Here is a 22,835-nt window from a genome sequence, read left to right as displayed (position 1 = left end):
GGCACACTGCTGGCTCATATTCAGGCGGCTGTCAACCAACACTCCCAGGTCCTTTTCTGCCTGGCAGCTTTCCAGCCACTCTTCCCCAAGCCTGTAGCATTGCATGGGGTTGCTGTGGCCCAAGTGCAGGACCTTGCACTTGGCCTTGTTGAACCCCATACAATTGACCTCGGCCCATCAATCCAGACTGTAGTTCCTCTGCAGAGCCTTCCTCCCCTCAAGCAGATCAACACTCCTGCACAACTTGGTGTCATCTGCAAACTTACTGAGGGAGCACTCAATGCCTTCATCCAGATCATTGATAAAGATATTAAACAGAACTGGCCCCAACACAGAGCCCTGGGGAACACCGCTTGTGACCGGCCTCCAACCGGAGTAAACTCCATTCACCACCAGTCTTTGGGCCCGGCCATCCATCCAGTTCTTTACCCAGCGAAGAGTACACCCGTCCAAGCCATGAGCAGCCAGTTTCTCCAGGAGAATGCTGTGGGAGACGGTGTCAAAGGCTTTACTGAAGTCTAGATAGACAACATCCACAGCCTTTCCCTCATCTACTAGGCGGGTCACCTTGTCATAGAAGGAGATCAGGTTGGTCAAGCAGGACCTGCCTTTCCTGAACCCATGCTGGCTGGGCTTGATCCCTTGGTTATCCTCTACATGCCGTGTGATGGCACTCAGGATGATCTGCGCCATCAGCTTCCCCGGTACCGAGGTCAGGCTGACAGGCCTGTAGTTCCCCGGGTCCTCTTTCCGGCCCTTCTTGAAGATGGGTGTCACATTTGCTAATCTCCAGTCAGCAGGGACCTCCCCAGTTAGCCAGGACTGCTGGTAAATGATGGAAAGGGGCTTGGTGAGCACATCTGCCAGTTCCTTCAGCACTCTTGGGTGGATCTCATCAGGCCCCATAGACTTGTGAGTGTCTAAGTGGTGCAGCAGGTCACTAACTATTTCCCCCTGGATTACGGGGGCTCCATTCTGGTCCCTGTCCCTATCTTCCAACTCCAGGGGGCTGGGTACCCAGAGAACAATTGGTCTTACTATTAAAGACTGAGGCAAAGAAGGCATTAAGTACCTCAGCCTTTTCCTCATCCTTGGTCACTGTGTTCCCTCCCTCGTCTACTAGGGGCTGGAGATTCTCCTTAGCTCTCCTTTTGCTGCTAATGTATTTGAAGCAGTATTTTTTGTTGTCTTGTACAGCAGCAGCCAGACTGAGCTCTAGCTCAGCTTTGGCCCTTCTAATTTTCTCCCTGCACAGCCTTGCTACACCTTTGTAGTCCTCCTGAGTTGCCCACCCCTTCTTCCAGAGGTCGTAGATTCTCCTCTTTTTCCTGAGTTCGAGCCAGAGCTCTCTAGTCAGCCAGGCCAGTCTTCTTCCCCGCCGGCTCGTCTTTTGGCACCTGGGGACAGCCTGCTCTTGTGCCTTTAGGACTTCCTCCTTAAAGAAAGTCCAGCTTTCCTGGACTCCTTTGCCCTTTAGGGCTGCCTCCCAGGGGACTCTCTCGACCAGTCTCCTAAACAGGCCAAAGTCCGCCCTCCAGAAGTCTAAGGTGGCAGTTTTGCTGACCCCCCTCGCCGCTTCTCCACATATCAAAAACTCTTATCATTTTGTGATCACTCTGCCCAAGACAGCCTCCAACCATCACATGGCTCACAAGTCCTTCTCTGTTCGTGAACAAGAGGTCCAGCGGGGCACCTTCCCTAGTTGGCTCACTCACCAGCTGTGTCAGGAAGTTATCATCTGCCACACACTCCAGGATCCTCCTAGGCTGTTTCCTCTCTGCTGCATTGTATTTCCAGCAGACATCCGGCAGGTTGAAGTCCCCCACAAGAACAAGGGCTAGCAATCGTGAGGCTTCTCCCAGCTGCTTATAGAATAGTTCGTCAGTCTCCTCATCCTGGCTGGCTGGTCTATAACAGACTCCCACCATGATATCTGCCTTGTTGGCCTTCCCCCTGATTCTTACCCATAGACACTCCACCCTATCGTCACCATCATCAAGCTCTAAACTATCCAGACACTCCCTAAGGTATAGGGCTACCCCACCACCTCTCCTGCCTCACCTATCCCTCCTGAAGAGTTTATAGCCATCCATCGCCACACTCCGGTTGTGCGAGTCATCCCACCATGTTTCTGTGATGGCAACCATATCATAGTTTTCCTGGTGTACAATGCTTCCAACTCCTCCTGCTTGTTGCCCATGCTGCGTGCATTGGTGTAGAGGCACTTCAGCTGGGCTGTCGTCTGTGTTTCCTTCATAGAAGAACACCCCTTGCGTGCTTTGAGGTGTTTCACTGGCATTTCCCTCTTGGCTCCTATTGCCTCAGTATCCCCTAGCTCAACTCTGTTCGACTTCAGCTGTGCCCCAGCGTACCCTGCACATCTCAGAGACACAGGCCAAGTGCCCTCGCTGGCACCCGCTCCCTCTAACCGTGGCACGTTGTCCCTCAGCTTCCCTCGGGCAAGCCTGATATTATCCCCCTCCCCCTTCGAGTCTAGTTTAAAGCTCTGTCGATGAGCCTTGCAAGCTCCTGAGCAAAGATTCTCTTTCCCCTTTGAGAAAGATGAATCCCATCAGATGCCAGCAAACCTGGTGCTGTGTAGGCCATCCTGTTGTCAAAAAAACCAAATCCGTGGCAATGACACCAGCCACGGAGCCACGAGTTGATAGATTGGGTGCCTCTGTTCCTTCTAGTGTCACTGCCCACAAATGGAAGGAGAGAGGAGAAAATAACCTGTGCTCCAGAGTCCCTTACTAGCCGTCCCAAGGCCCTGAAGTCTCTTCCGATTGCCCTAGGACTTTGTGTTGCAGCTTCATCGCCCCCCACATGAAAGAGCAGTAGGAGGTAATAGTCCGAGGGCCGTACCAGGCTAGGGAGTATCCTCGTGATATCCTTCACCCGGGCCCCAGGGAGGCAGCAGACTTCCCTAAGAAGAGGGTCCGTCCGGCATATCGGACCCTCGGTTCCCCTCAGAAGGGAGTCACCCACAACTATAACCCGTCTTCTCTTCCTTGTGGAGGTGGTGTTAATATGAGAAGTATGTTCTTCTGACCTGGGCGACACCTCTGGTGTAGATGGACTGTCATCCCCATCCTCCATTGACTGGCCTTCCACCTCCAGGGCCTCATACCTGTTGTACAGAGGCACCTGGGGAGGCAAGGTGGGCAGGGAGGGCCTTCGCCTGCTGCCACGAGCATGGACTCGCCTCCATTCACTCTCCTCCTTTGAGCTGCTGCCTTCAGCCCGGGGGGGGGGGATAGAGGATCCCCTTGATCGTGGGTTCTTACTGGTGGCTGCTGCTGCTCCTGTTCCTGTCTCAGGGGAGGCAGAGCATGGCACCACCAGTCTATCTCTTTCTCAGCCTCCCTGATGCTCCTTAACCTTTCTACCTCCTCCCATAGCTCTGCCACCATCATCCACCTGGTTGCACCTCACACAGCTGTCCTCACGGCTGCCATGCATGAACAGTGAGAGGCCCAGGCACTCCCTGCAGCCTGAGACCTCGGTGGCCGCATGTTTTTGTGAGAGCTCCGTGTGGGTAGCCACATCCACTCTGGTGAGCACAGAGGGCATCGCTTTCTGACGAGTGAATACCATAGCTTAGTTTCTTCTGAAAGGATGAGGGCTGCCGAATGAACTCACTTTTCACAGTTCCTCCTGAGCTACTAGGGTGACCTCGCCTTCCCTACACGCCCTGCCTGCGCAAACTGCCGCGCAAACTGCCGCCCCACGCCCTGTTTGCCCGTCCTGGTCGCCGCGCTCTCTGGGGGCTGGGAAGGGAAGGGAAGGGAAGGGAATTGCCGCCGTCACTGTCACTCTTGTCCCCGCCCACGCTGAGTCAGAGCCGGGCCCTCGTCAGGAGCTCCCGCCTTCCTGCTCAGGGGCCGGGCCGTGGCTGCCGTAGCCCTCTCTCTCCGTGCCCCCACCCTCCCCTTCCCTGCGCGGTTTTGCCGCGGTTTCGCCGATCCAGCAACGGTCCCCCGACGCGGTCCTCTGTCTCAGAGCTCCTCGCCTCGGAGGCTTCGCTGAAAAATAGTACTTTTCTTCTCATAGTACTTTTTCTGTGTGGATGTACTAAATCAGAAACTTTCATGTGGTAAATATTCTGTGGTCTTTCTTAGAGAATAGTAAAGTTCTAGGCTCACCAGGCTTGGCTGCTTTGACACTGGAATTCACCAGCTGAAAGCCCTTCTAGGATTTGGGCATCCGTGTTTGTTAGCATGCTTGGAGTCGATTTGTTTTCTGTTTGCTAAAGATTAACGAGCTGCTTTCTGTTATTCTAAGTATGGGATGGATAAGCCTAAGAATAACCAAACAATATGTAATGTCCATGCTCTGCATCTACAGGCATTTGACAAACCTTAGTCTGGAAATTATACTTTAAAATACATTCAGAAATATCCATTTGCTGTTGTAATTATAAACAAAACATGGGACGGTACATGCCGTAAGAAAAGACATTGCAAAGATGAAAGTTGTCATCTGATGCAAATATCTATGGATTTAGATGCTTTAAATGAAACTTAAAGTTATGCACTGGCTTTTAAATAAAATAGTCTTTTCATGAGGTAGTTTTTCATGTGAATCTAATTATGAAAATATGTACCGCTTTAGCTGTGATGTTGTGGATGGTGCTTAAATGTGAGAGTACATTTGCCAGGTTGTCAACATCATTGTATGGCGTTTTAAATGAAGAAGATTACATGAATCAGTAGCTGTCTACTGATTTCATTGCTGTTGCAGGTTGAAGTGCACTGGTCTGTTCTTACTTTGATGCAATATTATTTACAGATGTATTCAATTTTAAGGGGTATAGGATTGTTTTGTAAATAAATTTGCAGTGGGAAAATATTCCCAGAAACTTACATGTGGAACAAATCCTTAGTTTTTACCTTTAAGAATGTGTCAGTTTGTTTCCTCCACTTTGCTATAATCTAAATGATTTAAGACATACGTGGTCTTTATTAAATTAAAAACTTCAAAGGACTTTTGAGATTTCCACAGAGTATAATGTTCCACGTAAAGTTACTCTTACATTTTCCCCCGGTGTCTGTTGAAAGTTAATTTTGCTTATTATTTCACATATTTTTTTGTCACATATTTGTTGTGGGGTTTTTAGTTCATTTCAGTGGCTACAGCATTTGCAGACAGACAAATGTAAGGGATCACTCAGGGTATAAATGCTTGAGGGTTGGAAATAAAAACATTTCACCATTAATAACTCCATGAAAAAACTTGAATGCAGTGATTTCCTGGAGAAACATAAAAGAATACTGTAAGGTGCAGGTTCCCAAGAGGCCTAGAAGTTGCTCTTCTGTCCATTGCAGGATCTAGACATTGAACACCTAGCTCCGGACCTGGAATTTATGAATTTCGTAAATGTGTGTGAGATACCAAAGTTCATGCAGTTAGTGAAATGGATGAGGCATCTAAACTGGAGATTTACAGCAGCCCACACTGAGTGACTGAGGCTCAAGGCAGACAAGAGCATTGAACGGGACTGATGTGCTTGAAATTTGGCAAACATAGACACCAGCCACCCAACTGGGTCAGATGCCAACATGAAAGTGAGTTTCAAAGGCTGAACCATCTTCCTAGATACCAAGTTAATTACCTGGGTATGGCGAACTGTGTCACTTTAACCCTTGACCAGGAGAACACTCCTGGCTCCCTTGAACAGCTGGAGCTTGGGACATACTGGCTTGGCAAGGTGAATGGAAAATATTGACTGCCCTTTTTTTGCATTGGTAGCTATCTTTAATGCTTATTTTGCAAACACATTCATCCATCTTGAAGATTGTAGATGTGCTGAAGCAGGGTAATTACAATGGAATAAATATTAAGTTAAAATCAGATAGTTATTAAATATACCTGAGGCATTTCTTAATCTTATGTTAGAGGAGAATTCAATATTATTTCTATAATATTCTTTTAAGTGAGAATTGGATCTTAGACTGGGGTTTTATGCGGGGATAAGAAAAAAGGTGCAAGTGAAAAAGATTAGGAGATCATTTAATACTTTATCAGGTAGGAGCATCCTAGCCACAGTTTTGTTCACTCTGGAGTTGTTGTATGGCAATGGCAAGACTGTTAGATATTGCAGCCTGTGTTATTCAAAGGCACTCAGGCCCTCCAGCTCACGCTTGCCAGCTCATTTGTCACATACAGTATGTCTTGTTCTTTCAAGGTGTTGCCCTGAAAGTACTTTTTTCTGTCTTACATTAACTAAGTCTGAAGCACAGTTATGTTGCTTGCAAAGGAATGCCATCAGCAAAGCATTACAACTCAGTCTCAGGTTTTTAGATGCTTTTGACACTCAAATGTTTTATAACTCAAATGTTATAAAACTCTTATAATTTCTATTTTTTTTTTATGATACTGCGTAGGTATTCCGAATGGCAATTAGTGAGTACTATGGGCTATCAACTTGGCAAATTATAAACATTGACAAATACTGATAATGGGAAAAAAGGATCACATTCCTTATATGCATATTGAACACAGTGATTGATTCTTCACAGTCAGCAAATCTGTTACGTTTATATCAAATTACAGAGTGATTATATATATGTTAAGCTTGTTTTTACAATCAGCAGTGTTAAATGAAATGTAAATTCAGGGATCTGCTGCATTGGTTACTACTATTGCAATTAGCCCTGTGTACTGTGGAGGAGGAGGCTCTGCAGACCCTCTGGTTTACATGCTATAGAGCAAGCCAGGGCAGTTTCAGTTTGGAGAATGGAGACGGCCTTTCTGTGCCCAGTATGTTTGCTATGTAAACCAATCACAAGCCATCTGTGCCAGATACTGAGTTAATGCTGGTTATTTTCCTTCCATAAGCTCATCACTGTGAGCAAAAAAACTAAGGAGTCTATTTGGTTAGTGTGCAGTCTGCTCTTGGAATGGAGTGCTGCAGTATGTGGCTTTTGAGAATAAGCTCATGAACAGTGGCAATATTATCTAAGAGTATTTATTCTGCGTTGTCCGAGTTTGTATTCTGTCCTGCCACATTTGATTGAACGGACAAGTAGAGGACAATATCTGTTGTCTTAAATTTCTACAATTTTCACATGAAACATAGTTGAAATTTAAGTATGAATTGGACGGATGTCCTACCTCAACACCTTGGGAACAGAATTCAGCACCAGTTCGAGTCTTTGAATTAACACAGTATTACTTAACTGTTTTCACCTTGTCGATGTTGTTTTGAAATGCTTTGCTCCTCTTAAAATATTTTCTTGCTTTACCACTTCAGATCAACCAAGTCGTCATTAAAAAATCTTGAAAGATACTTGGTTTTCCTCTCTAAGCGTAGAAAAAGTAGAAGGTAATGACCTATAAGGAAGAAAGATTGTATTTTCTTGCATTTGTCCTTAGTAATAAAGAACAAAAACAACCAGTATAGAAAATGCAGAGGGGGGGGGGGGAGAAGCAGAAATTTGTAAAATGTTTTTGAGTGCTTTCGCAGGCTCATTTAATTTCCATAGAGCTATGTGAGTTTGCATATGTCAATCAATTTAAAGTAATACTTTGCTTTGATTATGAACGTGACTTGAGAATAAAATTAATGTTTGCGTAGTGCTCGGTATATGTAAATTGATACATAAATGATGCTGTAAGTATAATTACTTTAATAACGAAAGGCAAAATCAAGTTGACTAACAGAGTTTTTAATTAGATTAACATAAACCATTTGTGATTTAATACAATGCTGTCTACAAAATTAGATACTATATGCATGTATGTTAAATCAGTTCATTAACATACTGGATCCAAATTAACTGTTGTTATAATTTCCTTGACTGAAAAGAAATTTTAGTTTTATGCTACATTTTTACTCGTTCAGTATCGCTAACATACATGGGAAAGATACATTAGTTTTATGGTTGGGTATTCAACCCTATCTTATCCTGGTTCTTGTTGACTTAGAACTTCCCTTGCAAATACAGCATCTGGCAAAGAGAAATCTTTCACCTAATGCAAAATCATATTCAGGTCAGTAAGAGTAAGATGATGTGCTTGGAAATCCCACTGTATTACAACTCCTTTAGATCTTCCTTTTACGTTCCAGACTCTTCAAGTGAGAAAAAAGTTGGTAGGTTGCTGCCAGTTAGCAAAGAGCAGATGGTGTTTATTACTGTGACCAGTAAATTGTGTATCTGTGGGAGTAATAAGCCCAATTAGCCAAATGTTGATTGTGCTTTTAAGTGTTGTAGTCTTAGTACCTATTTCCATACCTGTGCATATGCTCAGTATAAACTTATTTAATTGTGCACTTTGAAAATAGCTGAGTGGTGCACTTCTGCAGTCTGAATTGTTAGCATTCGTAGAAACACCGTTTTAGATAATGTCCTTCATGTGAGCCAGTCTTAGATACACAATTCCAAGAACTCCTTATTACTTACCTTGTATTTTATTTATTTCTAAATAATAAAAGTTGACTACTTCAGGCTTGGCTAGGATGAACGTTAAAAGACAGGTGGCTTTTTGTCCTAAAGAGTCCCCTTGCCCTTGATTCAATAGACTATGACTTAAGTACAAGGGCAAAATCATTGTTAGCTCAGCATACCCTGCAGTTTTTAAAAATACTGCTGCTCTTGAAAGCTTTCCATTAAGGAGCAGTCAGCCCTCAAAGAACTTCCCAACTCTTTGGAGACATGGGTTGGGATCAGTCATGACCTCTGACTCGCACCTAGTTAGCTAACAGTTCTAACCTCCCCAACATGAGCAAAAAAGCCTGAGGGCCATTCCTGTCTGCCCTCAGCCTCCCACACCGCCCCAGCTGGGCTGGCCAAATAAGGATAAGCTTAGGAAAAAGCAGTTTATTCCAAGTTGCAGAAGAATTATAAGAAAGGCAAAAGCCAAAGATAAGATGTGACATTAGGATCCTCTTTCCTATTTCTGAGTTGAAAAAGCAGGCTTTGGCATGGTCCTCCTGTCAGCAGAAGCTGGTCCTGCTGCACTTTCCTTGAGTAATACCCACTTTCATAAGCAAACCCAGCGATTTTAATGGCAGTAGTTTCTGCAATCACTCCCTGACCATCCAAATCAGTGGTAGTAGCCACATACATTCAACAAGGCCTGATTGATATTTTTTTAACATGCTTGACTTCAGGGTCAAGATCATGTCTTCCTGCATGTCTGTGCAGTGCCTGGTATGATGAGTCTCTCTGGATATCTCTGCAATTAAAATAATAAACCCCTTAAACTTGTTAATTGCAGATTTAATATAAATCTTCAACTTTAATTCGTTCCTTGGCTTTTCCTCAATTGCTTCACATCACAGTTAAAAAGAGAATCACACAAAATAAAATGTTTGCCTGTGTGACAGATCAGCAGTTTATAATAAATCGCACTGGTAATGCATGTATTAGAGAAATAGCTATTCAAATTTTCCTGGGTTAAGAAAGTTTAACTGAATAAAGATATATCAGACACCAACCTTTTTTTTTAATCAGAAAATGTATTTTAATTTTAAGGCTCATTAAAATTGCTTTATTTAAATGCCACAACTTGTTACCAAATTCTGACAGAAAACTGCTAAAAATGAAAAGTGAGGGGATATTTTTGCTATCTCAATGTGGACTTGTATCTGGAAGATGTTTGTCTGGAGTCGCTGACCATCTGTTTCATGGAGTTATGCCAAAAATACATTTTCACTGTAGATTTAGATGCTTGCTATGAGCTAGTAAATAGCCAGACAAATATTGCAGCATCTTCTTCAAGCACACTGTAAATATGAACTCCCAGCCCTTTTCAAGATAAAATGTATAATAAAAAAATGTTTATTTCTTAGGTAAATCTTCTAGTCACAGTAGCTTTAATGATTCTAACTTTGTTACTTGGATTTAATTTATTCTTGAGGTAATTCTGTTGATTTAAACCAGAAATTCATTTGGCCCAGAGCTTTCAATAAGCTGTATTTTCCCTTTGAGCATTTAATTTTGCGTCCATTTTTCTCCCCACGGCCTGGCATCGGGTTATTGTTCAAAGCATAACGAAGAGATGAGACCCAGTGAGCTCTGTAGGAAAGGGCAGCCTTCTCCTTTGGTTCTGGGACCACTACAGTGAAGTTTCAGTGGTGCAATACTTTCAGAAAGCATTAGCACTTGTCCTTTGGAGTAGATCTCCAGAGCCCCTCTGAAGGAGTACATTTATTTCCTGCTTCTGTTGTTTGCTGTCTCCTGACATGCCTTGCTAAAGTAGAGCCCTGCAAAGTTCAGCCCTACCAAACAGGTTTCTCGGAAGCTCTTCTCCAGAGACAGCAAACATCACACTGCTGTAATAAAAAATGATGTTGCATCCTTATCTGGAACACTAAGTTCATTTTGCAAAAGCCAAAAAGTACTAGATATTGAAGAGGTATTGGGGTAAGCAGCTATATACAGAGGGAGGCTAACTTGAACTCTGCAGAATCTGCTGAGCTATGGAATGGAATGGAATAGAATAGAATAGTTCAGTTGGAAGGGACCTACAATGATCATCTAGTCCAACTGCCTGACCACTTCAGGGCTGACCAAAAGTTAAAGCATATTATTATGGGCATTGTCATGCTTACAAACTGCTGAGAAAAATAAAATTTGCCTTTATAATGTTCCAGTATTACCTTAACATGAAGGAAAGTCCCCTGTGCATATCAAAAGGTGAGATACTCTTAAAATAAATGCTATTCTAAAATAAATGAACTATCAGAAGTCCTAGAATAGGACCAGAAGAAAACTAATTTATAAGCAGGTCTCAATCAGTAAGGTTTTATTCAGGAGTGAATAATATCTTTGTCTGCCCCCCTTTTCTTTAGCACATGACTGAATTTAGAGGGATTTTTTTTTTTTTTAATTTCATGAGCAGGGAAAGGTTTTTGTGATGATAAGTTAGCTCTGAAAATGGAAAGACACTTTGTTGCCCCTCAAAGGAGCTGATAGCAATGGTGAATAGAACACACTGAGAAATAACAAACCTATTTCATGTTACCCAAGCCAGTGCTGTTTCTGTTTTACTGTTTCTAGAAGAAATTAATTTATTCTCCAAGTTCAGGGCTTTGTGCTCCTTTATGTTACAGCTGGAAATGCTTGTCTGTCCCATTCTTTCTTTATCTAGGTTTTGTTACTCTTCTGAACACTGATCTGTTGTATAAAACAGAAACAGTCACTGACAGAAACACTTTTTCTGAGTGGCAAGCATATTCCTTGTTTCTGCTCGTAAAACCCAATTAAAATGGTGTTTATAAAATATGAAATGTTACAGTTCTAGTAGGGAGGTATTTGGGCTACCTCAAACATGGAAACAAATATTCTTCTAAATGTAAACATGCATTTTCTATCAATGATTATCTTTAGTTTGAGGCTTGAATGTTAATGCTGTAAACTATATGTTAGATTTGTTATACCTATGGTATGCTGTCCTGAGGTAGTCAAAATCCTTACTAATACTAAATGGAGGTTTTTAATCTTGAAAGAACTGGAGGTTCGAGCTTTATGTTGCAACTTAACAGCAAATTATATGATTCTTTGCTTAATTGGTTATCATCATCCTTCCCCTCATGTGCAGAAAGGAGGTGGGGATGAAGACAGGTGTGGTTTTAGATCAGATAGATTTTATGGGGAGCATGTAGTGCTGCTATATGGTGGAGTAACTTTCGATGTACTTCTGATGGTGCCATGTGGCCAGGCCAGCAGGACAGTGTCCTGAGTGTGTGCAGCCATTCTCAGCCTGAGGCTGCTGCTGGCTTTGGGGACCCCCCCTGCCAGACACCCCCCGTCACCCTGCCGGACCTTGCAGCCTGCGGCCCAGTGCTTGGGAAATTCATAGTGTACCTTGGCACGCGTAGGCAGAGCACCAATACCAGCCATCACCACTGGTATGATGAGTCTCGCAAGAGAACTGAACATCGTATGGCTGTCAGCTTTTCAAAGGCCAGTTTATCATATACTGAGAATAAAGTGAGTCCTGTGTATACAACCAAGGTAAGGATTCAATGTTTGATTACAATTCTCAGCGTTAAATATGAGGTAGTGATGAAAGTCAACAACTCCTATCTGCCTAGCTCTGTTAGCCCTGTTTGTGGATGTCGGGGTGGGCTCCTCCCCAGTGAGAGGGCTCCAATGCCAGGAGCCAAGGACATTTAAATATTCTAGTATTAGCTACAGATTCTCTAGAGCACAAGTTCACTATCTTTCTTTTCCCCATCTTTTATACAACATAGATACAATAGTGGAGCTGTGTCTATTTGCCTTGGATGTGCACTTCAAAGTTCAAACTCTCATTGCGCTCATCTCCTGGACAGTTTGCTTTAATATTCCCTATACTGAAGAAACTTTCCCTGAGTTTGGAACATTATATAATCAGATGTTACGTAACTATCGACTTATAAATGTGTGTGTGTTTAATGTCAATTCTGTGATAGTGCTGCTGATATTATGACTTTTGAGAACAACACTTGACATGTCCATATTAAGGTAAGTTCACACATGGCAATGAGAATAAATACACATGGTGATATTCTTGAGGTGTTGCAGTACGCTTAAGACTATCACAACGTTGTCTGTAAGCTGCAGGATATATTTTAAAGCCTAGGTATTGTACACATTTACAGCAGGTTATAATTAATCTCTGGCATTTCATAGAAACTATGTATGGTAGATTAGCATAATAAATGCTGACACTGGGAGACACTGTGCTGTGATCCAGCTTGACAACACCTGGTTAGTTTTAGGGATTCTCTTCTCAGTGTCTTAGCCCAAAGCAAGTGAGATGTGTTGATGTGCAGTATGTTTTACTGCAAGAGGTTTTGGAGATGAGCGGGGCTGTGATTATATATGTATTCATGCGTGGAGTGCAACCCTAAGCTTTTCACTAACATAGGCAGCTTTTGGTAAGAAATTTCATGTAACTAGTTCTTAAGACTTCTCCATTTTCTTTATACGTCTTATCTACCTAATCTTTGGTTTTAACTATTCAGTCCTAGCACATAGACTCGAGCAGAATGTCTCACTCACACTGTCAGTAAGTATTCTGTGTACGTGTGTAAGCCCAAAGCTTTGCAGAGGGATGGAAGCAGCACAGTTTCAGGAAGGATAATAATTTTTGTCTGTCCATGTGTGCAATGTAATTTTTGGCTATTTCCATGAGTAAAAAAAAAAGTTTTGTGAACAAAACTTTGATGGAGACTGAGAAGCCAGAGTGTTAGCTTTGGGCACCTTACAGTCTGATTGCTTATGCGGGGCGGAGTGTGAGAGTAATCAAGATGCAGATAAAGTTGGTGAAACTGTGCGTATATGGGTTTGGAAAGACATTGGGAGACTTGCTGTGGGTACTCCAAAGATGTATTGAGCTATATTTTCTGTCAGGTTTTATTCTGCACAGGAGAAAGTTTATTGCACAGCTGTTGACACATGAAGCATCACATGCATTTGATTATAAGTAAAGCATCCCCTGCAATCACCTGATCGTTTTCCCCTGAAGACATGCATCTGTCTCCCCTAGACAGATGATAAAAAAATCCAAGAAAATAATGTGTAAAATCTTGGTCATAAACCAGGAAGGGTTTCTACAAGCACACAGAAAGCCTAGCTCACGTTCATAAATGTGATTGAAAAGGTAAGCCACCTATAAAAACATCTAGTAACACAACAATAACCATATTTTTCAAGTGGAAGTCTGTTTTCTCCCCAGCAATGAAAGCTTTCTGTTAATACTCTCTCTTCTGTATGTCATCATTTCTCAGCTATCCTCTCCTAATATGAGCAGATATTATCCCAGAGACTTAGAGCTACTATTACTTGGAGAAAATTTGTACACGTGGCGGAACCGGATCGGAACCAAGATTGCAAAATAAGATCTGCAGTTACAGTGGCTGTACGAGGAATGTGTGTTTGTGAGCAAGGGTTGTTATATGCGGTCAAACTGCCTGAGTTTCCACATTTTCCTTCACTGTCACTATATTCTTTGGCTCTGTGTGTGTGCGTGTGGCTGTAACTGGAGCCTAAGCTTTCCAGCATTAAAATTGGTTCTGCTCATCTTCTTGTCCAGCATATCTTAATAAAATAAATAAGGAATAAAGTTGTGTTTGAAATTTCTTACAATTTGTGCTGTTCACTGAAACTTGGGTGCTGGTTTTATCCACATGTGAACATGAAGGATTTAATTTTTCATAAGTTATTGAGTCAAAGTTACTCTGCCAGTATTTTCAGACTTTCGGGAGTTCTGTGATTATAGACTGGTGCTGAGGATAGCCAGTGGCCCTAGACTGACGCTGGGAAGGCCAAGCACAACAGTTGAATGTCTGATATAGTGCACTGGCTTTTCTGCAACTTTAGACAAAACGAAATTAAGAGCAACTCAGTTATTCAGTTGTAAGTAACTGCTTGCTTCCTGATATGTGTTTTTTTAGAAGGTGGATGAAATGTGAGTGTCTGTCTGCTGCATAATCAATAGAATTAAAATCCCCAGCCACTTATTTCCTGTGAAGTGATTAAAATCCACTTAGTACATAGTTTATGCTGGCCGTACTGCTTCTTTGCAGCAATATGTCAAGGTAATTATTAGACAGTTTATGAAGTGCTTAAACATAAATGGTCACCATAAATCTTCATAGAGAGTATTTTAATAGTTTTATTCCATTCAGAGAACAAATGGAGTCGAGCTTTGGCTGGCCGTCTCGTAGTCTCCTCCAAACTTCTGTAGCGGTAGAGCTCTTCCAGCTTTTGAGGGGCAGCTTCTCTTACTATTAAGAGGTACTGAAAGCATGCAGCAGTAGATGGTTCTTCTCTGATTGGTGATGTGTAAGTGGCACAAAAGATTTGATGATGTAACTTGTGAACAGCCATTCTGTGGGTAAGGTGGTCCCTGCAGAAGAACAAAAGCTCTGCTGCCTGCTCTGCCGTCTCTAATAAACCTTCACAATACACGAGATGTATAGTTTTTAAAATCTTATTTCTATCAATAGATAAGTCCGAAGTCTAGCATTAAAGTCGAAATTCAGTCCTTGCCGTTCCTTCCTCACTGTTTGGTTTATTTTCATGTGAAATTTAATAATTGAAGGCAACAACTTCTGAGCCAAGTTGTCCCTCGAAGAAGCATAGCTACAGTTTCAAGATGTGGTATTGTTGATGCCATGACAGGGCATCATCTCTAAATCCTGCCGCCAAATGGAGTAGGATTTATTGAAGAGTTGATAACTTTTACTAGATCAACAGATAGAGTTGGAAAAAAATGCAAGTATGCAAGCTTGAAAAATCTTTTTTTGGAGCTTTAAAGCTTGCTCATTTTTTCTGCAACATTACCACTTCCTACTTCCCTCTGTACATGTTATCTTGCTGAAATCAGTTATGTTGGTTTAGGTGGCAGTAGATTTCACCTTACATATTTATTTTTCCTGTGATTATATATTATTTTCTTTGATGGTTTAACTAGTATTTGAAGGAAGTTACAAGTGATTTATAATTAAGACACTGGACTGAAAGCCAGCTTGGGTTCTGGGGTATCTGGCTTGATTCTGAGTTTGGTTGTTACTAACATGGCTGATGCATTTGTGTTGTTATATTCTTGCTGGCTAAAGTGGAAACAAGAATATGTCCCTTTTTTTTTCCATTTTTAAAATAGAAGGTAATGCAAAACAAGGTATGTTATAACATCATTTTAGACATTCAGGTGTATTTTTGACAGCAGCATGTTCTTGATTGTTATTTCTTATTGTCATGCTCTTTATCTCTGAAATAAAAACAAGGAAGTGCTGATACAATTACACACCTTTTTCCTTGCCTAAGCTTATTCTTTGTTGAAAGCCAGGCCAGAGTACTGTCTGCTCAGGCTTTAACATAATTGAGAAACATCCTGAACAGGTGCTAATGGTTCCCAGTCAACTTCCAAAGTCAGCATGCCATAGAGTTTTAAAAAGATTTTCGAAAGCATAAAAAATAATAAACTGAAGAGACTACTGATATACAGAATAAACAACTTACTATTACTTAATAGACTCTCCCCTTTTTGCTAGTTTGTGTCGACATAACATTAACACCTCATTTATTTCATGTTCCGTCCTCTGATTTTCATGTAGACATCTCTCCTTTTCATACAGAGAAAACAATGTTGTATGTGTCACATGAACTGTGCAGTGTTTAGGAATATTATCAGCATGTCAGAGAAAGCCCAGCATCCTTTAAAATCCTCTCAGAAAATAGCCTTGAGGATCTACAGTGATCTATTGTTTCTGGTTTGTTCCGTTGCTGGCAAAACAGATATTTGAAGCTGATACACAAAACAGCACTTATTTTAAAATCAATTCCTGTGACTGATATTTTAAAATCAATTCCTAAAATCAATGTGTAAAACATCAATTCCTAAAAATCCATCTAAAACTCTAACTTTGCAGGATATATTACTTTGCCAATAAAGCTGGCTAACTCAGGAAGGAATGTATGCATTCTCTGGGTTTCACCTATGCTGTCTGATAAGCAAAGATCTTGTTTAGCAGTCAGTTAAACCTGAGCCGCCACTGGCCATTTTTGTCCTAGAGAGGAGCCTCCTGGGGTTCAAATAAATCATGAATGCTTTTACTGCCTTTCACAGTACGTGAGAGGATACCTCGGTTCTCCAGACTTGTATCCCAATGAATTAGGCTCAGAACTAAGTAATATTTTTTTAAAGGAAAGTAAACTTCTCTCTTTTAAGCAGCTTGTTTATAAAGTTTTACTAAGTTTTTGAAAAAGTACCTCTTGGTCTAAAATAGTTCTCTTACTTGCTTTCTAGTTCAATTTTGTTGGGAAATTGCTTGGACCAAGAGGAAACTCCTTGAAGAGGTTACAAGAAGAAACAGGTGCAAAAATGTCCATCCTGGGGAAAGGATCCATGAGGGATAAAGCTAAGGTACTGTGTCTGTATTCTGGTTGCAGTTAGTGTCAATACATTTGTGCTTTAGCTGTTATGCTTAGATTGTCTCTCTACTTATTAATGACTCAATTAATAGACTCATAATAGACTCTGACTCCAAGGCCTGTTTGGTTTTTTCAAGTTACATCAATTGCTTAAATACAGTTTTTCTCTTGCTATGCAAAGCTTGCTTCCCATATAATTGTAGACCACCACAGTTACTATAGTACCACTGTTATTTAAATAATTAACCTAAAAGAGAAACCAGCTTAAAGTTCATTTGTTCTGAGAGAAGTCCATTTCTCCTGAGAAAGTATAACTTGTATAGATTACTGCTATCATATTGGTGTACATAAATAGGTTTTCTCTTTTGTTTATTGTTTCTTTAGAGATGGGACTTTTTTAAAAGGTTGAATATTTTATTCAGGGCATAGTTCTAAAAAAGATAACAAAGTGGACATTTTGCTTAAACGTGTGTAAAAATGCACTATAGATAAAAGAAAAAATTGTGTTTGGAATCACTGCCTGGTCAATGCACCTAAGGTAATTATTTGTAACATAAGGCAGCTTCATACATATCTGATGCAAAGAACCAGTACTGATGGCATTGTGGCATCTTACTTTACCGTCCGTAGAACAGCAGTATTATAGCCAATACAGAAATAATGACTGCTAATTTCACTGAACTGTATATTTCCTTTAGTAATGTGCATTATTATGCTTTCCTTTGTCACCTCTGTCATTCATCTCAGTAGCTAAAATAATGAAAGAAATAATATGCCAGAATAAAGGAAAGACTAATCAGGGTTTTATGTTTGGCATTATTTGGTCTTGGTAATGCGTATCAGCAGTCACACTTGCATTATGAGGTCTCCAATTGCAATATTGAAAAAAACCACTACAAAACAGACAAATTAGGCATACGATGTATTTCATTTTTTCAGAGATTTCTTTATGACATTGGGCATACTGACACTTCAATTATCTATTTAACATTATATTTTATGATAGTAAATGTTGAATACACTACAGATTTTATTTCTAGGTATTGACAAGTAAAATATTTTATGACTTTTGGCTTACTTCTGGAATGATAAAAAATGACTCCCTGGATGAATGAATGCATGTGCTGCTAAGTAGCAGTAATTTGCATCAGCACTGCATCTGCCAGCTCCATTCTCAGCCACCCACTCAGATTATTATTGCCAAGAGCAGTAATTGCCCAGACAGGGGACTGTGAAGGGCTTGTTACCAGCTAAAGATGTTTAAACACACATAAATAGGTAGACCAAGTCCTCCGATTTTGAGATCGATCACTCTTCTTACCATATCATTTGAATTTCATCTCATCATAATGAACAGTGCCAGCATGTAAGTTATTACATTCACTCGTAAGTATGTGAGCAAAAACAAAATTCAGGGTATTTTTTTTTCCTCTTCACAGGGTATTTAGTCCTTAAGCATAATCTGAAGTTAAGTATGGACTCCATGGAAACTCATTCATATGAGAATGGTGTAAAAAATGAAGTTCTGGAGTAAAATAGCATAAAATATGGCAGTGATGAAAGCAACTTCGGCAGAGAAGGCTTCATAAGCGACTGTTATCTTAATTCAATTTCAACATTACTGACTCAAAAGAAAACAAAATCCCTATGCAATTACAGTGAGAGATAGGAATTATCTGATCCATGTACATCACTGTTACCAGTTCCAAGCAAAAGAGGCTGAAAATGATCATGGGATGGGTAATAGTTACAATTAGCATTTCAGAGAGCATATTCTAGGTTGAGTTACCGGTAAAACTTAAAGAAAATATATTTGACTGTGAGCATAAATAATAGTGTGAATTGCTACATAGCTAAGGGGAATACAGCTTGCTCTGGTTAAAACAGTTTTCTTGCCATAAAACAAGCTCACTAGTCTCATTTACGCCCTATTTTTTTACTGATTTACATACAAATGACCAAAGTCTGGAGCCTTGTTGTGGTTATTTTGTACCATACAAGAAATCAGCTTATGTATATTGGCAGATGAGTCTTCCTTCTGGAGGAATTTTCAAGAAAAATCTATGTAATTTCTCTCTGTAAACTAGAATTTCCTTAAAGCTGTCTATATTATGCCATGAACCGTAATAATTCCTAGGCAGACTGCAGGCACGTGTGCTTTTCCCCTCCAGTCCAGCGCAGCTGGATGCTGAGCTGCGTTGGAGCAGCAGAAACAGAATTTCTGCTGGAAAATACTAAATACATTTATGCCCTAAATCCTTAGGTACTTAGTGTTTGAAAAGAACTGATCCACTGATTTGGGGTTTTTTAGTGCCAAAATGACAGTAGGCAAATGCTTGGCTCTACAATGAACCACTCTGGCCATACTCTGTAATTTTGGGCATATGGAGGGGTAGTTTCCAGTTCTGGGAAGCGGACTCTGTCAAGGGAGGTTTATCTGCTTTTCAGAATTTCCTTATCTTTAAAAGAGAAATCTGTGGGTAAGTTTCAGAGACTAAAGAATTTGGTCTGTTCCTTTCCAGAGCCTCAGGGGACACTTGTTAAGAGTGACTTGAGATTTTTGAGTATCTGCTGTGCCTACACTGTGGGAAGAGGATAGATTAATTTGAAAAGGCAATGCAACTTACTTAAAATGAATATTATGAACAACTCCGATTGTGCGCTAAATACCACAGAGCTTATATATGTGTCACAGAAAGTTTCGTTAGAAATTGTTGAAGAGATGCCCAAGTGTAGCTGCAGCAGTTTTGCAGAATGTTATTTGGGATATAAGGAGAACTTACGATTCTTCCAGACCAGTATGGCTGATGTGAGTACTTAAACCTCTGTGCTTAAGCTAATGCCACTGGCTCAGCAGAATTTTAGTTTTCTGTAACAGCAGAAAGATCCTACAGTGTTCTGACAGGAAAAACAAGCACCATCATGAAACATGGACAGTCCACTAGGCACAGAACAGAAGATGATGCTGGCTTTTAGATACTTCTTCCTTTTGATTTGGCATGCAAAACTACAGCTAAAATTTGAAATATTTATTAGCTGAATAACTGCCATTTATTTTTAAATCATAGAGAAGGTGTTGTTCAACATGTTGAGCATAGCCATGACCACTGAGTTGTGCCCACCATAAAAGCACAGCCAGTTTCCAGTGAGTTCTTAGAACAGGTAGAGCTCTCACTGTCTTCCTGGCTTACATGCTGCCACTAAAGGTTGTCATTCCTGTAGTAATAATAGTATTATAAATATGCAAATACATTCTTCAGAACAGGTAGTGATGACATTGAACATAGTCATGTTGAGTTGTCTTGACTTTTGATTCTTTTCCATGTCTTTTTCTTCTTTTTCCAAAAAGCATGGTAGGCGATTGTAAAGGTAAATAATCAAACTGAAGTAACAGGAGCAACCTCATTACAACTGGAATGAATTGATTGCTTTCATACATAGATGCGGATTTTCTCCTTTTCAACCATGCAATGAATGCTTTTCACTGTGCCATTAAAAAAAGTAAATTTATGTAGTTAGTTGGAATAGCTTTTTTGTTTTTACATAAACTATAGCAGTAAGAGCACAGATTCTCTTTAAAAGAAGCAGAAAAATATGTAGGAGTGTTTCTTAAACACTTCTATTTCTTGAGTTAGTTACCTGCCAGAGTTTCGTGAGAGAAGGCACAGTCTTGGGGCTTGCACCATTTCTCTATACTCCCTAGTTTTAGGTCATTTATATGATTGTATTTTTTAATTCAGATTAATTATACACCAACGTGCAATAAACATGCACTAGATAGTATACATAACTTGGTCTTTGTGTTTCGTTGAACTCCAGAACATCGTATGTGAGAAAGCAAAATGGCAATGATTTCATGCAGATGGGAGTGAAAGGAAAATTTTTGTAGGAAAACCAAGAACATTTAGGGCCAGAGATAAAATAACCACACTGGTGTCATTAGAACTGCCTTTAACGGCTGCATGACCTGACTGCAGATTGCTGGAGCTTGGGGAGAGCATGTGGGAAGAGTCAGAAACATACTCGTCCCCTTCCACATTTCCCTAAGAACCCTCTACTGACTGGAGAGAAAATACTGATCTAAGGGACACTGGTCTGAGGTGGGACCTCACCCTTACTAACAAGAGTGAGAACAGACCAACAGCGTTAATCATAGTCCAGCCATGGTACTTATCTGCAACATGACCTCATCTCTTTTTATTATGGTTTTTTTCAGAGATGGTTTATACCAGAGTAGATAAGACTGTATATGGTGAGGCTTGCCTGGAATGACTATACATAGCATGATACGAGTAATTAATTGGTATGGATAATGCTGGTAAAAGAGAGCAAATGAAGGCCATCATCCTAGATTAATAACTGAAATGGTGAACAAGGCATAGAAAAAGGAAAAACACATTGAGAAAGGGAAGAGGACTGGCTTGAAAAAAAAATGGCAGGTATAAATCTTTTGCAAAAGAAAAACTCTACCTTGTACAGAATTTTCTTTTGTCTTTCCCATTGCATGTGTAACTTTATGGTGGGAACATTCAAAGAAAGAGATGATGGAAGTTTTCCAGTGAACACAAAATTATATAGAAAAGAGGCATGTGGAGGTTCCAAATTCTGAAACAAAAAAGGGTTGTGAGAGAAATCTTGAAAATGTGCAAGTGTTGTAGTTGAAAATTTTTCAGGGTAAAATGTTTGTGCTTTTTTTTTTTAAGAACTTTTTTATTTTAAAATTAACCTAAATGAATATGTTTGGAAGAGCTGCATAAGCTAAGAACAATAAAGTGTTTTGATTTTGCTTTAATAACATTTCATCTGTTACCCAAAGGAAGATTTTTTGATTGGTTTTCATTTTGTTAAAAAAATGAAAAATGGATTTTTAACCTGATTATTTTTTCCTGAAAACTCATGGTTCATCACCTGCAAGACACTTCTTGCACAACAGATTAACAATTTAAACGGAAGAGGCTCACATTGTCTTTGCAGAAGTCACAGACACTCCAAACATATTTTTGAACTTTTTACTTACATAAAGTAGGATTTGGAAATTAATGTATAGCCTGATAACAAGGCTATATATTAGATAAAAGAAAGCTAAAACATTAATTGCTACAGTAGCACATGGGCTGTCAGCCACACATGAAGGAAAATATAAGTCACAGTGCTTGAATTAAATCTCCTGAATACTGATGTATAATTGCCACCCCAATTTAAAGTCTTACCTTTTACCTAGAGAAATCCTGTCAACACCAATTCCCATTTTGCACACTTCCTGTTTATTATGCATTTCTTTCATTGTTTAAACTTCCACTTACTTAACGTCTTTTGTCCTGGCTGTTTGGAGGATGCTGTTATTAAAGATTCCTGTGTCTTTCCTATAAAACACGGGACATTAGAGAACAAACTTGCACTGCGGCTTTGAAAAATCACGTAAACTGTTTGTCTGTGACTGAATGTTTTGTCAGCTACTGAATGAACTTTTAACTGCCGCCTTCTTCAACTTTCATTTGTTGTTTAAACTAGTTATTAAAGAATGAAGTTTTCATCACAGAAGAGTTAGTTGCATTAGAACTATCTGCCTTTTATTAATCTGTGGGTTAAGTACTTTCCAAAGAAGCTCCACTGCCACTGGACAATGGCTTGTCCTGTTAAACAGGATTTCTTGCATTAGCTTTTCTTTTTAAGAAACACAGCCGTTAAGCACTTGTTGGTGACCAAAAAGATCTGAAGTCAGCACGCAGAGAACCTACCTAGATTCAATGATTAATGTATTGGCTTTAGTGTGGTTTTTAACAGCCATATTATGCAAGTACTTTATAAAAGATTTTGAAAATATGGGAGAGTTGCAGTGCACACTGGTCTGCTCCCTGCAAATGCTAAGTGCCCTGACTTCATTCCTGCAACCTTTAAATATATACTTAAGTATCTTACAGGATTAAGTCCATATATATAACGTGAATAGAGGACAAGAACTTT

The 22,835-nt window shown here is 40.3% G+C and overlaps 1 protein-coding gene across 2 annotated transcripts in view; it reads left to right on the top strand.

Moving 5' to 3' along the window:
• The window catches only part of KHDRBS2 (KH RNA binding domain containing, signal transduction associated 2), a 398,703-nt gene that overhangs the window by 146,348 nt on the left and 229,520 nt on the right, over window positions 1-22,835 (top strand). For both annotated transcript variants that reach the window (XM_075497293.1, XM_075497292.1), the window contains exon 3: window positions 16,747-16,863. In XM_075497293.1, the coding sequence (XP_075353408.1) occupies window positions 16,747-16,863 (117 nt within the window). The remainder of the gene's footprint in view (window positions 1-16,746; window positions 16,864-22,835) is intronic.

The sequence above is a fragment of the Mycteria americana genome, chromosome 3 (genome assembly GCF_035582795.1).
Source record: "Mycteria americana isolate JAX WOST 10 ecotype Jacksonville Zoo and Gardens chromosome 3, USCA_MyAme_1.0, whole genome shotgun sequence".
NCBI classification, from domain to species: domain Eukaryota; kingdom Metazoa; phylum Chordata; class Aves; order Ciconiiformes; family Ciconiidae; genus Mycteria; species Mycteria americana.
Note: the sequence above shows the minus strand (reverse complement) of the source record. Positions and strands in the feature narration are given on the sequence as shown.